General features: G+C 27.4%; 4 protein-coding genes across 4 annotated transcripts; 2 read left to right on the forward strand and 2 right to left on the reverse strand.

Moving 5' to 3' along the window:
* Positions 1-4237: 4237 nt before the first annotated feature.
* Positions 4238-4642, forward strand: EIN_042630 (hypothetical protein; the record flags this gene model as incomplete). Its single annotated transcript, XM_004261297.1, has 1 exon — positions 4238-4642. One exon carries the CDS (start codon positions 4238-4240, stop codon positions 4640-4642), a length of 405 nt encoding a protein of 134 aa, XP_004261345.1.
* Positions 4643-5609: 967 nt separating this feature from the next.
* On the reverse strand, positions 5610-6839 carry EIN_042640 (hypothetical protein; the record flags this gene model as incomplete). The annotated part of the gene is made up of 1 exon (XM_004261298.1): positions 5610-6839. The coding sequence occupies one exon, from the start codon at positions 6837-6839 to the stop codon at positions 5610-5612; it is 1230 nt and encodes a 409-aa protein (XP_004261346.1).
* A 195-nt stretch (positions 6840-7034) lies between these two features.
* On the reverse strand, positions 7035-8649 carry EIN_042650 (hypothetical protein; the record flags this gene model as incomplete). Its single annotated transcript, XM_004261299.1, has 2 exons — positions 7035-7098; positions 7127-8649. The coding sequence occupies 2 exons, from the start codon at positions 8647-8649 to the stop codon at positions 7035-7037; spliced, it is 1587 nt and encodes a 528-aa protein (XP_004261347.1).
* A 5409-nt stretch (positions 8650-14058) lies between these two features.
* EIN_042660 (Rho GTPase, putative) lies at positions 14059-14649 on the forward strand (the record flags this gene model as incomplete). Its single annotated transcript, XM_004261300.1, has 1 exon — positions 14059-14649. One exon carries the CDS (start codon positions 14059-14061, stop codon positions 14647-14649), a length of 591 nt encoding a protein of 196 aa, XP_004261348.1.
* Positions 14650-15085: the final 436 nt, after the last annotated feature.

A 15085-nucleotide genomic window follows, 5' to 3' on the forward strand; every position in this document is an offset into this window, starting at 1 on the left:
CAGAAGAACAACGCTCAATCAGAAGTGCTCAAATCCCACGATATGAAGACAGAAATGGAAATTGGTCAGAGCAACAAGATGAGTATTTTGTGAGAATTGAAGAACTTATTGTAAATGGTCGGTTAACCATGCCAGTTGAGTCTGACTTACAACATTTGGAAACACATTCAACAACCACTCTAATTGATATTAATATGACTTCAGATGACGAATGTAAAACACTCACTGGGTTCACAAAAAACGAATTTGAAAAAAAATTTTCTTTGTGTTGTGCAACTTGTAAATTAGATTTGTATTTGGATGAAAACAAAATTAATAAACTTTGTTATTCAAATCCAGTAATGTCTGTATCGGTTCTGTCAGTAAATAAAAATTGTATATTTACTTTATATGAACTTTTTTTAATAATGATAACTTTTCTCCATAAGGGGTGCGACTACAAAACTCTATTTTATTTATTGAAAGTCAACCAAATTATTCTCACTTCTCAACGTTATCAAAATGAGACTGAATTTCATTTTATTAAAAGAGTCGGCGATAGAAACAGAAAGGAAATGTCGAGAGCAGTGTGGAGAGCAGTAGACTTGTTCAAAAAATGTGCCGTAGAAAATTTGATTATTTAGGTCGGTAAATGTGAGGCGATGAGAATACCATTTAGTAAATTCAGGGATCCAGTTATTATTGAACACCTTAAAGGTTTAGATAAGTGTTATACTGCCATTGATATAAGAGACCACGCTGTAACAAATAAACGCAAAATTGTGTGTGGTAGAGAATACACAAACGCTGTATTTTTTTATCCAAAATTAAATTGTTCAGCGATAAAAACAAGTGTAAGTGTCAATTACTTTGGACTAACTTGTGGAATTACCACTTCAATTCCTGGATCATATCACGATTTTAGAATTTTCGGGTTATATGAGTGGGACCAATATATCAGAGAGGGAAAACTGTTTTTGGGTGATACTGGATACCGAGGTGCTAAAAATGGTATTACAACTTGGCCCTACCCTTCTGAGCCAAGACGCCACGCATTGACAAAGCTTAGAAACTCTTTGGTTAGCAATTGTAGACTCATTGTGGAAAATTCATTTGGAAGGCTCACTCTGTTATTCGAAGTCGCAAAAAATGGAAATACTCTCTCGATAAATACGCAGACATTCTTTTGTTGTGTCATGCTTTTAATAATTATCACATCATGGTACATCCTATGTGGAATCTTCACTTCTTTTTATTGAACCCATCACTTTTGAATAACAAAATAATAATCAGAATTCCTCAAGCAGCCAGAAGGATTATTGAAAATTTCCAAATGAATGGTGGGACAATGTCAAACGCAGATGGTTTACATTTTGAACAAAATGAAAATGCAACAGCTGTTTTCGAAGAGGTCATGGATGTTTTGGATGATCAAAATTATGCAAATATGCCTGAAAATATACGTCGATTGCAACTTTAAACTTTCTTTTATGGTTTTAATTAAAAAACATCTAAATATTTGGTTTTCATTAAAGACTGAAAATGTAGGATTTTTTTATATCAAAAAATATTGATTTTACTTCAAAATGACCAATAAAAATATTCATTTTAATTGTTGAAACTATTTGTTTATAATATATTTTATAATAATATGGCGTTTGTTTCTGAATATAATTTATTTTTAAAAATAAATATATTTCTGTCTAATAAAACTATTGGTAAAATTATAGTACATTATCTAGTTTTCGCAACCCTGCGGACACGAAAATAATAGAAAGGACATCTTATACACAGTAAGGACGTCCTTTATAGCGGGAGGACGTCCCTAAACCACAAAGGACGTCCTTCGGCCTATATTCCCGTCTTTCGTCCCCATGTCCGTCCTTTCTCTTTATTTTGAAAAAAAATATATTTAAATTAAAACTCAAATAACACTAAACAAAATCATAAACTCCGGACACAAAGTCCGACGTATCGGACTTTCGGATTTGTTTTTCTGCTATTTTTTAAAATTTTTATTGAAATAATTAATGAATTATGTGAAGAAAAACGGGAAATGAGCTAAATGTTATAAGCATTTATAATTCTTATATTATTTTTGATGTGTTTTTTCTTCAATTATTTTTTTGTTCATCCCACAAAAACGTTCATTAAAACATTCATTGTTTTCACAAATTATAAATAAAGTAACTACTTTGTTTTGATATGTAAAAATATTTTTTTAGCATTAACAAAAATATGAATTTTTGATTATAATTGTTGTTAACAAAACTATAATTATAATACATTTTATTATAATCACAATAATTGATAAAAAGTGTTCCATTTACAAATGTCATTATTGTTATATATTTCTGTCATGAAATGATCACAGAATTTGCTTTGTCTTTTCATATTATTATTAAACAAATTCTATAATAAATTAATAATGGAATGATTAAATATTATAAAAGTCAAATAAAAACAAGTGATAATTGTTAATTTTTATTATAATATAAAAAAGTATTTTTTATTCCAATTAATATTTCGAATCACCTATATTTCATCTATAAAAACAAAATTAATCAATTATAATATATTTTACATTTTTATAATTAATATTTTACTATTTTCAACATAAAGAAAATAAAAATTTTTTGTTACTTGTGGTGTTTTAATTAATTTCATGTGTTTCCATATAAAATTTTGATACACTTTTTAGTTTAATTAAATAATAAAAATATAATTAAGTCGTGTTTTTCGTTGTTATCGTAAAAATCAACGAATTGAAAAAAAAAATAATTTTATTTTCATTTTTTTAAATGTTATAATATTGATTAAATTTGCGATTATTGTATAAAATTTGGGTATGAAATTAATTTTTCGTGTTTTATAAACCAAAATATTCCATGATTTTGAAATAAGGAAATTGTAGTGTAAGTAGAAAATTAAAAATCAAAAAATAAGACGCAAAAAATCGAAATAAGGGAAAATAATGATAAGTAAAACAGGTATAAATTTCGACAAAATATATTAATATCCCGAAAAACAAAAGAAAAAAATACTGTTATAACGTGTCGGACTTTATGGCCCAAGTTTACATTACAATTATATTTAAATTTTTCACATTTTGTTGTGTTTGTTTATAATTTTAATAACTTTAAATCGTAAGTGTATTTTTCAAAGCTTTTTAATTATTTGAGACTTTGATATTATAACGAAATAAAACGTGTTAAATTTATGTTTACACTTTATTGAAATTGATTATTTTTGACTAAAATACTAAATAGTACTTTTTACAATTGGTAATCTTTAGGTAGAATCATTTAATGTCCAATTTTTATGTTTGAAAATTAAACATTTATTAAATACCGTTTATTTTAAATATTCACCTGATCATATTTTAATTGTATAATTTCGACACACAATTTAACACATGTATTTTTCAATTGACATGTTTATTTGTGATACAACTTTTCTTGATAACATTCATCTATTAAAAAGAAAAAAACCATAAGCGAAAAAAACAATATTTAGAACAAGAAAACGAATATCGTTAAAAATAACTTGAAAAATACCAATAACTTTTTGAATAAAAATAAAAACTGTAAGGACTAAAATACATCAGCTTATTTAAGTTTTAATTACTTAAGTGTATATTCACATTTTATTACAATTTATATTTTATTAAACAAAATAACAAGTATTGAAACAAATGAATAGATTTGATACATTATATCTCCGTTTAAAAATCCATTCAAAAAATCACCAATTGTTAATCGCAAAATACCAATTATACAATCTGACAATACAACAAAACATTACAACAAAAAAATTTCATAAATATAAACAATCAAATCAATTAATTTAAAGAACTATAACAAACTAAACACAAAACGACTCACAAAATAGATTGATTTGTTATATCAATGTTTTGACAATAAAAGTCCATTTTCTAAATATCTTATCATTCACTTCACATGAAAAAGATGTTTTGCAACCAATGCGAACAAACAGCCCGAGGCACTGGATGTACTGTATGTGGTGTCTGTAGTAAAGAAGCAGTTGTAGCCAACACCATGGATGTATTAATATACACTCTTCGCCAGAACGCATTAGTAGCTCTAAAAGCTCGAGAGGAAGGTATCATCGATGATAGCTATGACATTCTTACATCAAATCTTCTTTTTCCACTTTAACGAATGTAAACTTCGATGAAAAGCGTCTAGTCGAATACACGAAAGAGGCAATAGAAGCTCGTAAGAACTTAATATCCAAAATGAAGCCACAAGCATCACGAAATGAATTAGAGTCTGCTAGGGAGATTGAAGACTGCGAAAAGTACATCAAAGAGAATTTGGACAAAAAGCACTCCAATCAACTGAATGACGACAAAGACATTCAAAGTTTGATGCAAGCGATTTTATTTGGGTTAAAGGGGGTCTGTACGTATATCTCACACGCCTATTTATTAGGCGAGAAGAACACTGAAATCAACACTTTCATACACCAAGCCTTGGCTGCTGGCTTTGATAACAAAGAACGTGACTTAAAAGCTTGGATTGACTTAGTGAAAGAGACTGGAAAATGGAATTTCGAGACTTTGAAACTGTTAGATAAAGCCAATTGCACTTTAGGCAATCCAACACCAAACTTAGTTAAAGCTAAATCAAAAGAGTTATAATAATTATTCCTTTTTTCAAACATTTTTAACTGTGTGCATCAACACATGGTAAAAAGAACTCACTAACAACAATATATGTTTATGTTGGTATCTATTTTAATGACTATATCTTGGTACATTTTATTAAACAACACTTTTAATAGGTGTTTCCAAAATAATTATTGCCGAAGATGTGGTATTATAAAGTACGAATTTGTAAGAGAAAAAGAACCTTTTGGTTATTAAATAATGACGTAGGTAATGAGCATTGTGATTTTAGAAACCTTTGACTTTCAACGTTTTTAATAAACATGCTAATTATTTCTTTTCAAACTTGTTTATGATAATACTTATGTTTGTATGTGAATGACTAAAAATATTCAAACTTTTACGTTGTTGTGTACGCATAGCCATTTATACGTCATTTTAAATGTAAAAATTTATTAACATTTATAACATGTAATTTTTTTGCAAAATAAACACATGTTATGTTATTCAACATTTTTTTTATTTTTCTTTAATCTTTAAAATGTTTTAATTTGAACAAAAACAGTATTCTTTTACATAAAAAATATTTTTAAATAACAAATGTTGGACTTTTTAAAAATGTAAGGTTCATTTGTATTAAAAACAATATGATAAAACTAATCAATATTAATATAACTATATAATTAATAATATAAACAAATGGTTGAAATGATCTATGTCAAACGTTTGAACTACTTAATTGTAGTCATAATGCTATTATATTCAATGATTTGTTAATTTAAATATAATAAAGATAAAATCAATTATTTGATTGTTTTTAAAAAAGAAGCACTACCGTGCAGAGTAATGCAAACAACATGGATGTACCAAAAGCGCTTCCAAAAGAACACCCAATACATTCCAAGTCTCCTTGTTTGCAAGCACCATATTCATATCCATTTTTTGTACATTCACTACATACTTTTATATTTTCATAATATCCTTCAGGGCATGAAGATTTTCAGTATCCACTAAACAAAAATTTTCCCAACACACATTCCTTGCAATAAAATCTATCACAAACTGCACAATTAATATCATCACATTTTATACAACTTACATTATTGAAACTAAAATAACCACTCTCGCATGTATCCACACAAGTTAAATCTTTTCCTACTAATTTAGGAGATTCGCATTTATCATACTTTTCTTTTCCTAGGCTGCATTTTAAACACTTTTTATCTTCACAGTGTTCGCACGTTAATCTGTCTTCGCTAAGACCGTATTTGTCTTCACAAGTGAAACATAAATAATTATCACAATCCAAACAATTATCAACACATTTTGTACAAACACCATAAATATTTAAATAACCAATTGGACAATCTCTTTCGCATAAATATGGAGGATCTGGTTGGGTGTAATAATTGAGTTCACATTTGGTGCACCGTTGTGATGTGCAGGTTTGACAATTTGGGAACTCTTTGTTACACATTAAGCACGTTTGCGACTTTTCTGTAACGTTCACAAAGTGTGTGGTCAAGTCGCATTGATTTCCACATACATTTCTTTCTCTCTTGTAGTAGTAATTGTCTTGGCATTCAACACATGTCTCCTCTGTAGATATTTCACATGTTTTACAATAATAATCAGAACATCTCTTGCATGTCCAATTTGGTGTTGTGTCTTTAATTGCTCCATAATTATCTCCACATGTTTTTGAACATGTTTTGTTTTCAAGAATGTAAGTGTTTGAATCACAAACATCGCATGCGTATTTACCAGATTCTTGACAATCACTACAAAGTGATGGACATTCTTCACAAACCCCATCACCCTTTCTATGTTTTTCTGGACAAGTATCTCCACATGTACCATCTTCTTGAACGTATTGGTTATTACCACATTTGACGCATTTTGTTTCGGATTTACATGTTATACAATTTTCGATAACAGAACATTTCTTACATTTGGCTATTTCATTTTCTGTGGTTTTATAATACCCATCATCACACCGACTTTGACACCCCTGTGGCATATTTTCATCATATAAAAAGTAATTTAATTCACATTTTGAACAGAATTCTCCTTGAATTCCTGAACATGAAATACAATTTTTGCTACATTTAACACACATTTTAGGTTCGGTGTCTGACCCCTCAACCACGTAGTATCCATCAGCACAACTTGTAACACATTCTTTGGTGTCAGAAACTAAAAAGTAACCAAGTTCGCATATTTTACACATTTGAGTTTCTCCGTTTAATTTTTGGGCATCACAATTCTCACAATTTGGAGTGCATTTCACACATTTTTTTGTTTTCACTGTCTTTACCATAGTTTAATGGACATTTTGAAACACATTCATTGGTTTCTTCTAATAAATAATACAAAGCATTACATTCTAAACAAGTGTTGTTTGAAGTGCATTTTTTACAATCCTTTAAAATATCCATACATCTTTGGCAAACTTGTTGCCCATTAATATCAACATAATAATCATAACCCTTTTGAACATTACAAGAAGATTCACACTTACCACTTGTTGTCACAATATTTGGGGGCATACAAAATGTACACTTGGTGCTTTTATATGCAAAATACGTATTTGGATCCATTATTTCCTTTTCACTACATTGCAAACAATTTGAAATATGACATTTTTTGCACGTTCTGCCGTCACCCATAAAATAATAACCTAACGTTGTGTAACACATATCAGTGCATGTTTGACTGGTGTAATTAAACACTTTTTTTCCAGCCACGTTGCATCTGTCACAAGCATAACCACTACAGAAATAGTCTAAACATGTTTGATCTTTCCAATTACAAGAAGAGGTATATATATTGCATTCATCACCACATCCATCATAAGTGAAATAATAATTTTCACAAGCAACACAAGTACTGGTATTGAAATCATATCTTTGGTCTTTATTACAACTCAATTTTGTTGCAGTCAAAGTTAAGAATTTGAGATTTGCTGGAGAGTAATTTTTATTTACATATACTTTCATAGCAGAATTCAAACTGATTCCGCCTAAAACACCCGTAGGGGCTTTTACACCATGATAAAACAGTTCGGTAATATACTGCAAATTATCTTGGAAAGTAATTACATTTCCAAGATGAAGCTTAGTCAATTTTACACAATCTTTCAATGCGTTTTTCCCAAGACGGTTAACTTCTTCTGAAAGTGATATTCTTTCGAGTAATATATCTCCAGCAAACATTTCTTCGGATATGGTAGGGCACCCACTCATGTTAAAGTGCTTAAGATTGGTCATATTAGAAAATGCACCCTTTCCGATGTACATATTCGAGTTTTTATAAAGTGTAAAAGTCTCCAATTGAGTACCACTGAAAGCATATTCATCAACTATTGAAAGATGCATATAAATATAAGGAACTCCTATTGAATATTTGATCGTTTGAAGTCCACTGTTTCTAAAAGCATTCTTTCTAATTGTATAAGGAAAATATTTATAAAATGTGATTTGTTGGAGAGAAGTAAGCCCAGCAAAAGCACTTTCATCGATTAGTTTAATACTATTCAAATTGATGGATTTCAACTTGGTTCCAACAAATGCAAACTTTCCTATATAACCCGTTAATGAACTACCATCATACATTTTAAATATAAAGGTTTCAAGATTGGAACATCCTTCAAATGCATAATCGTCAACAGAAGTAATTTGTTCTAAAATAACCGAAGTAAAAACAGTTCGACCTTTGAAAGCACCTCGACATAATAACCCAGATTCAGTTATAACTAAATTTGATCGCATGTGTAGTTTCCAATTTGGTCGTAATATTTGAAACAGTTGCGAGTAGCATCTTTGATATAACACTGATCGAGTGCATAAGTTGAAACAAACAGGAGAAGAATATAAATCATTGAATAAAACCTTCAACGTGTTCCTTTTATTTACGAAAAAATCTATAAATGGATTTGTATTTAAAACACGAAAATGTATAAAATTAAATGGATAAAAACAACTTTTATAAAAAATAAAAAACTTGTACTTAAAATTAAAATTTTTAACGATGTAAAGCATTTAAATTGAAATAAATTATTGTATTTTAACCTTTTCAACATTGTATTTGTCATTCCTCTTTCAATGCCTCTTTGAATGCTTAAAAAGTAAATAATAGAGGTATTGTATCAATTTGTTATCAATAAAAATACAACATAAAACACGAATATTTATAAATGTAAAAAAATATGAAAAATATCATTGTGTTGTTATTTGTATAAATTAAAATGAATCAATTTAATGTATTTAAGTCAACATTATAGAATTCTGTACATAAAAAACACCTTTTGTATGTATATTGATATACAAAGAATGTTTGTTATTACTTTAAATAAATTTAATTTACAATCTAACCGAATGAAAACCACAAAATTTGCTTCAAAAATTATTATTACTTATAATATTAAATGTTGTTTGTTTATAACTATAAAATAAAATTAATAAAAAATATATCGGAACATGGTATGCAAAGTTTTAAAATTTTAATCTATTAAATTTCGATGACCCGATTAATTTGATAGAAAGTGTGTCAATAAAAACATGGTAAATTCAGACTGTGATTTAAATTATATTGTTATTAACTAATAAATACTGGTGTTATTTTTTTGTATTTTACTAAAAACTGTAATGTGGGGTGAGTCAGCAAATAACGATTTAAAAATTTATTAAAAGAGGAATTTTATGCTTTATTTGAATTAATAGAGGTTAATTTCGGCTTTTTAAAAACCAAAACAAACAAATTAAACATTTTTTTGTAAAAATAGTTCAAAAAATAACGATTATTATTATTATTATTATATTTTTATTTTATAATAATTTAATTATGATATATTTTTAATTGTATAATACTTGGTTTGTTATCAAACCCTTTGAACAAACCTGAAATAGTTTGTCTATAATTGGACCAAAAGATATTTAAACTAAATTATGTCTATAAACCTTATTTATTTTTTTAATCAATTTTTGTTCAAATTGTTTCTAACTTGGACAATTTGAACAAAGATATCTTAAAGTGAAAAGATTTGCCTAAAAAGGATTTTATAAACATAATTATTTAAAAACCATATAACGAATAACACAACCAATAACATAAATAAGGTTACGACCATTTGACCAATCATTTTCAAACATCTCAAAGTGAATAAATACAGTTGATTTGGTAATATATTTGAATCAAATATCTGGAAATAATTGCAAACAAACTGAGTTTATTGGCATTGTTTTTTAAGAATTTTGTTTTAAAACACTATAACTTTGCCACGTTTTTTATATACTCGTTAAAAAAGGTAAAGTGACTTCCGCAAAACCATTTCACGTAGACAACTTTTACTCGACTACAGAACTTCGAATCGATGTTTGAGTTTGTCAATAATGTTGTTCTTTTTGTTTCAGATTTTTATCGTTGTTTTCAATTTCCTTGGTAATAATTGAAGCTGTTTGTTGTCGAATTTCTTTGTTGTTGATATAACTTTATACAATAAAAAGGTTCACCCAACCGTTGTTTGTAACAGAGTTGTTTTTTGTTGTTACATGCTTTGTCCACAAAAAAAATAAATTGGTAAAACTGTCCAAGTCCGTTTTGATTAAGAAAAACTAAAGTTTATAATAAACAAAATAAATTTAAAAACAAAACTGAATAAAAAAAATTATAATATATTTTTGTCGATAAATAAAATTTAAAAACAGACTTTATTTCTAAATCAAATTTGGTATTAAAAACCTATTATTTTTAATATCTAGCCACAATTCTTTCATTATTTATAAAGAGTCATCAAAAATGTTAAAATAAATAATATCAAAATTACACAAACAAAAATTAATAAAATATTATTTATTTGTTAAAAATAATTAGGTATAATTTTGGTATTAGTAGAAACTATTTCGATAATAATCAAAATACTGAAGAAGAAAAAATGAAATAGCACTGATTGAATCATAAAAATTACTTTAAAAACGTGTGTAAATTTAATAAAATAAATTTGAGATGGTGTTTACAATAAATAATCAACAAGATTGTTTAATACATAATCAAAATGTTTATAACAATTAAAGAAAGTGGGTAATTGAATATAGTTTTCCATGAAAATGAATGTAACAACAATTTAAATGATATCTGTTAACACAATAAAAATGCATTGAAATTAGTTATATAGATTTGTGACAAGTGTGTATATGTTCGCTTATTAAAAAGGTTCTTTTTGTATGTAAACTGTTTCCAAAAAATCGATAGTACTTGTTTTATGTTAAACTATTTTAAACCAAATGTTAAAGGAAAACATCGTAATCTATTTTTATTTCGATATTGTTTAAATTGTAATTGTTATACCATGTTTTTTAACAAAAAAATATTTAATCTAAAACAAAATTACCTAAGATTAATTTACCATTCTTGTTTTTCAATTTTTTGGTATTGTTTAAAATCGCTCAAATGTCCAATTGGTCCACCTTTTTCGTTTTTGCACATTTCGAACCTGTAAGTCATCGAATTCATCAAATTGTTAATAATCGAGTATGGTATATTATTCCAAACTTTTTTAAGATGCTTGAATAACAACTTTTTGGTTCTGAAAACACTTTTTTCGTTTCTTAATCTCCTTTCCATATTTCCCACAGATGTTCTATTGGTGACAAGTCCGGGCTTGATGATGGCCATTCAAGCAATTTGACCTTTTTACTTTTAATCCATTTTACTGTTTCTTTTGCTTTGTGAGGTGGCGCCCCATCTTGCTGAAAGTAAAAGTCACGTTTTCTCTCTTTTTTCATGTGTTCGAAAATTCCATTGTGTTCAAGCATTCGACTATAATCTGCCGCTTTCATTTTCTCAGAACACAGAATCAAATCCAATTTGTAGTCTTTACCAATGGCTCCCCACACCATTATACTGGCATTGTATTTTGGTGTTTGACCAGTGTAATTTTTGAATTTTTGAATTAACACTTTTCTTTTGGCTTTGGTTTTTGCAACTTTAATGTTTTTTAACATTTCACCAAACGTGTTTCTTCTTCTCCAACAATATGATTTGTCTGGAAATAAACAATAACGGGATTCGTCAGAAACAATCGCGGTTTGCCATTTTCTGAGATTTCTTTTCTGTAGCATTTTTTTGCAAAAATCATATCTTGTGTTAATTTGTTTTTGTGTAAGAATTTGAGTTGGTTTTTGTTTGCAATATTTAAATCCGTGTGTTCTTCTTAAGTTGTAAACTGTTGACTTGGACAAGTGATTGTTTAGTGCAATCTTTGAACAAGTTGAAAATGGATCATTTTCAGTTTGTTTGACGATTTTACCGATAACATTGTTGGTAACTTTAGTGGGTCTCCCTCTTTTTACGTTTTTAATGGCGATTTTGTCTTCAATCGTCTTTTTTACTCGCGCAATTCTGTTCGGAGACACTTTCATCATTTCTGTGATAACAGAATATGAATTACCTTTATGTAAAGCTCCGGCTATAAGGGTATCAATTTTGTTCATTTATTCTATAAAGATTAAAATTTGAATTTTTATTACCAACTTTTAGTATTTTTGTTTGTTTAACATAAATTAAATTTCAAATTCATTTACCAAACAACTAATAAATAAGACGAATAACTTTCATTTTATATTGTTTTGCCGTTGGTATTTTTACATCTTTTGTTTTTTTACATTCAAATCATCTCAAAACGTAATTGTTTTATTAAGTCGTCAATTTGTTAATTTTCTTTTATCTTAATGATTTTATTCTTGAAACCAATTTTATATTAATTATTAGTGTTTAATTTCAATTCATTACCAAAAGCTTTTATTTCAAAAAAGTATTTTCATTTGATTATAACAACATTTTTGGTTTGTTGTTATGAATACAAATTTGTTGCTACTGAAAACAATTCAAAATTGAAGTACATTTTTGAACTTATTTAACAGGAAAATAACCAACAAAAATATCTCGAGTAAAAACGTTGCAAAAAAATCTGAAAAAAGACTGAAAATAAAAATAAATATTTTTTTCAAGTAAAAACATGACAGAAAAAAGAAGGAGAAATATATTTCCCAAAATATAGGACTTATTATTAAAACAACAAAACCCGAAAATGTGCGATAATTTCAAATTTTCTCACTATCGATTTATTAGAAACAGTTTATATAGTCAAATTCAAGACATCAAAATTATATAATTTCTTGATGAACTAATTAATTATTGAAAAGGAAAGACTCTATATATATTGACTGTTATTTTTGTTTTTTTATTTAAGTTAATAGGAAGTACTTTATCCAAATTACTTTATAAAGAATAATTGTAAAAATATGTTTTTTTAAAAAAAGCAATCACCATTTTGTACATTTTAAACTTATAGCACAATGAAAAACGTTATATATAGTAAAATCCTGTTTAATTTACTTAATTAGAATGTTTTGAAATATCGTGTTTAATTCCACTTTTTAAGAAAAATAATTTAAATGATTAAAAAAAACAAAATCAATTAATAAAATTAACTTCTGATAGCTTTTAGTTATAATATTTCAATAATTATATGATTTAATCAAATTCGTGTGGTGCATTGAAAAGAAAGCATGAGTGGTCCCACAAAACAGTCTGTTTGTGCCCTGGTTCCATTTACTTGACGTGTTTTTTCTTGGCGTGAATCCCTTGAATTATTTGTTTGGTGGTAGTTCGTAGGATTCACCTCCTTATCCATTCAGTATGAAAAAAGAAAGTGGGTAAATTTGGATTCACAAACAATAGCTGAAAGATAAATTTCATTTAAAAACAATTTTGGCAAATACTTTTTATGTCCGACGTGGTAATTTGTTTTATAGTTTTTTGTTATAAATTTATAATTTATAACTATTGGAACAATAAATAGCAGTTAAAAAGATAAGAGCGGTTTTTAACTCAACTGTTCAACAACAATTACAATGTTATCAGATAAATATCCTGTTTGATTCAGGTAAAAATCCAATCATTTATTGTTGGGTTAATACCCATACTTCTTATTAACAAGTAAGATGTTTGGGCATTCTTGAGCAAAAATACACACCAAATGTTTTGAAGTATACTTAATTTTTAAGGTAATGAATGCATTAAAACAGTGTAATTCATTTTAATTTTAAATGTAATTTTAATAACAGTAAAAATCTGAGTGTTGAAAATCCAAATAGTTGATACGTCAGAGTATTAACAATTAATACAACTCCAACATTTCAGTAGCTTTTTTTACATTTTACCTAGTGGAAGTAATTTTATTAATATTTTCACAAAATTCGAACTATTTATTATCCAACAAATAACATTAAAAAACCGACTTTACAAAATAAATTTAAAAGATAAAACATGGCAGTTTTCCCGTTTCCAAAATTATGAAATAATATAATTTTATAGTATATTTGTAGTCTAGTATAAAAATAGTTATACAAAAGTATTTAAGAGAAATCTAAGACCAATTAAAACATTTGATGCAAACAATTAAATGTGTTGTTGTAGGCGACAGTGCTGCTGGGAAGACATACCTTCTTATCACTTACACTACCAATGAGTTTCCAACAAATTACACACCAACAGTTTTTGACAATTATTGTAATACAATTATGGTGGATTCAAAACCAGTTAATATACAACTCTGGGACACCAAAGCGGGAATGGAATACGACCAATTACGCGCATTGTCATATCCACAAACAGACATCTTTTTGATTTGTTTCAGTGTAGTCTCGCCACCTTCATTTGACAACGTTTCAACAAAATGGCAACCAGAAGTAGCTCATAATTGCCCAAATACACCATATATTCTCGTTGGAACAAAGGTGGACATGAGAGAAGACAACGATCAATTAAAACGACTCAAAGAAAAGAATACAACTCCAATCACTACCAAACAAGGTGCAGCAAAAGCAAAAGAAATCAGTGCAGTAAAATATATCGAATGTTCCGCTCTCACACAAAAGAATTTAAGACTTGTCTTTGATGAGGCGTTCAAAGTGGCAATTTCCTTTAAAACCAATAACCAATCAAACACACAACAAAAAGCAACATGCTCTCTTCTTTAAAACTTGCTGTTTTCAATTTATTTGTTTATATATAGTATTATATAAAAATAGTAGACGGTAAAATCTAATAATAATTAGTTTTATATAGTTTTAAATGAAACCAGGGCTTCGCAAATTGGGATAAAGTGTAAGTTAAGAAATTGCTCTTTTTTTCTTTTTCATTATTTGGAATAACATTTTCAAAGAATGTTATTGTTTTTTTATATTAACGTAGTTTTGGAAATAAAATTATTAAAAAAAAACAATTAAAAATTTATTATAATTATTAAAGCATAAAGCAAACATACATTACATTTTTATTTTATATAATAAATATATAAGTCGCAAATTAAATTAACTTTTATTATTTGTTAGCTCAATGCATTGTGCGTACATTTCGTAGCGTAAAACGCCCAATTGATACAGAAAGCATTATTATAAATGCTCTGTATATGAA

The sequence above is a fragment of the Entamoeba invadens genome (assembly GCF_000330505.1).
Source record: "Entamoeba invadens IP1 unplaced genomic scaffold scaff_1105074726025, whole genome shotgun sequence".
Taxonomy (NCBI): Eukaryota; Evosea; order Mastigamoebida; family Endamoebidae; genus Entamoeba; species Entamoeba invadens.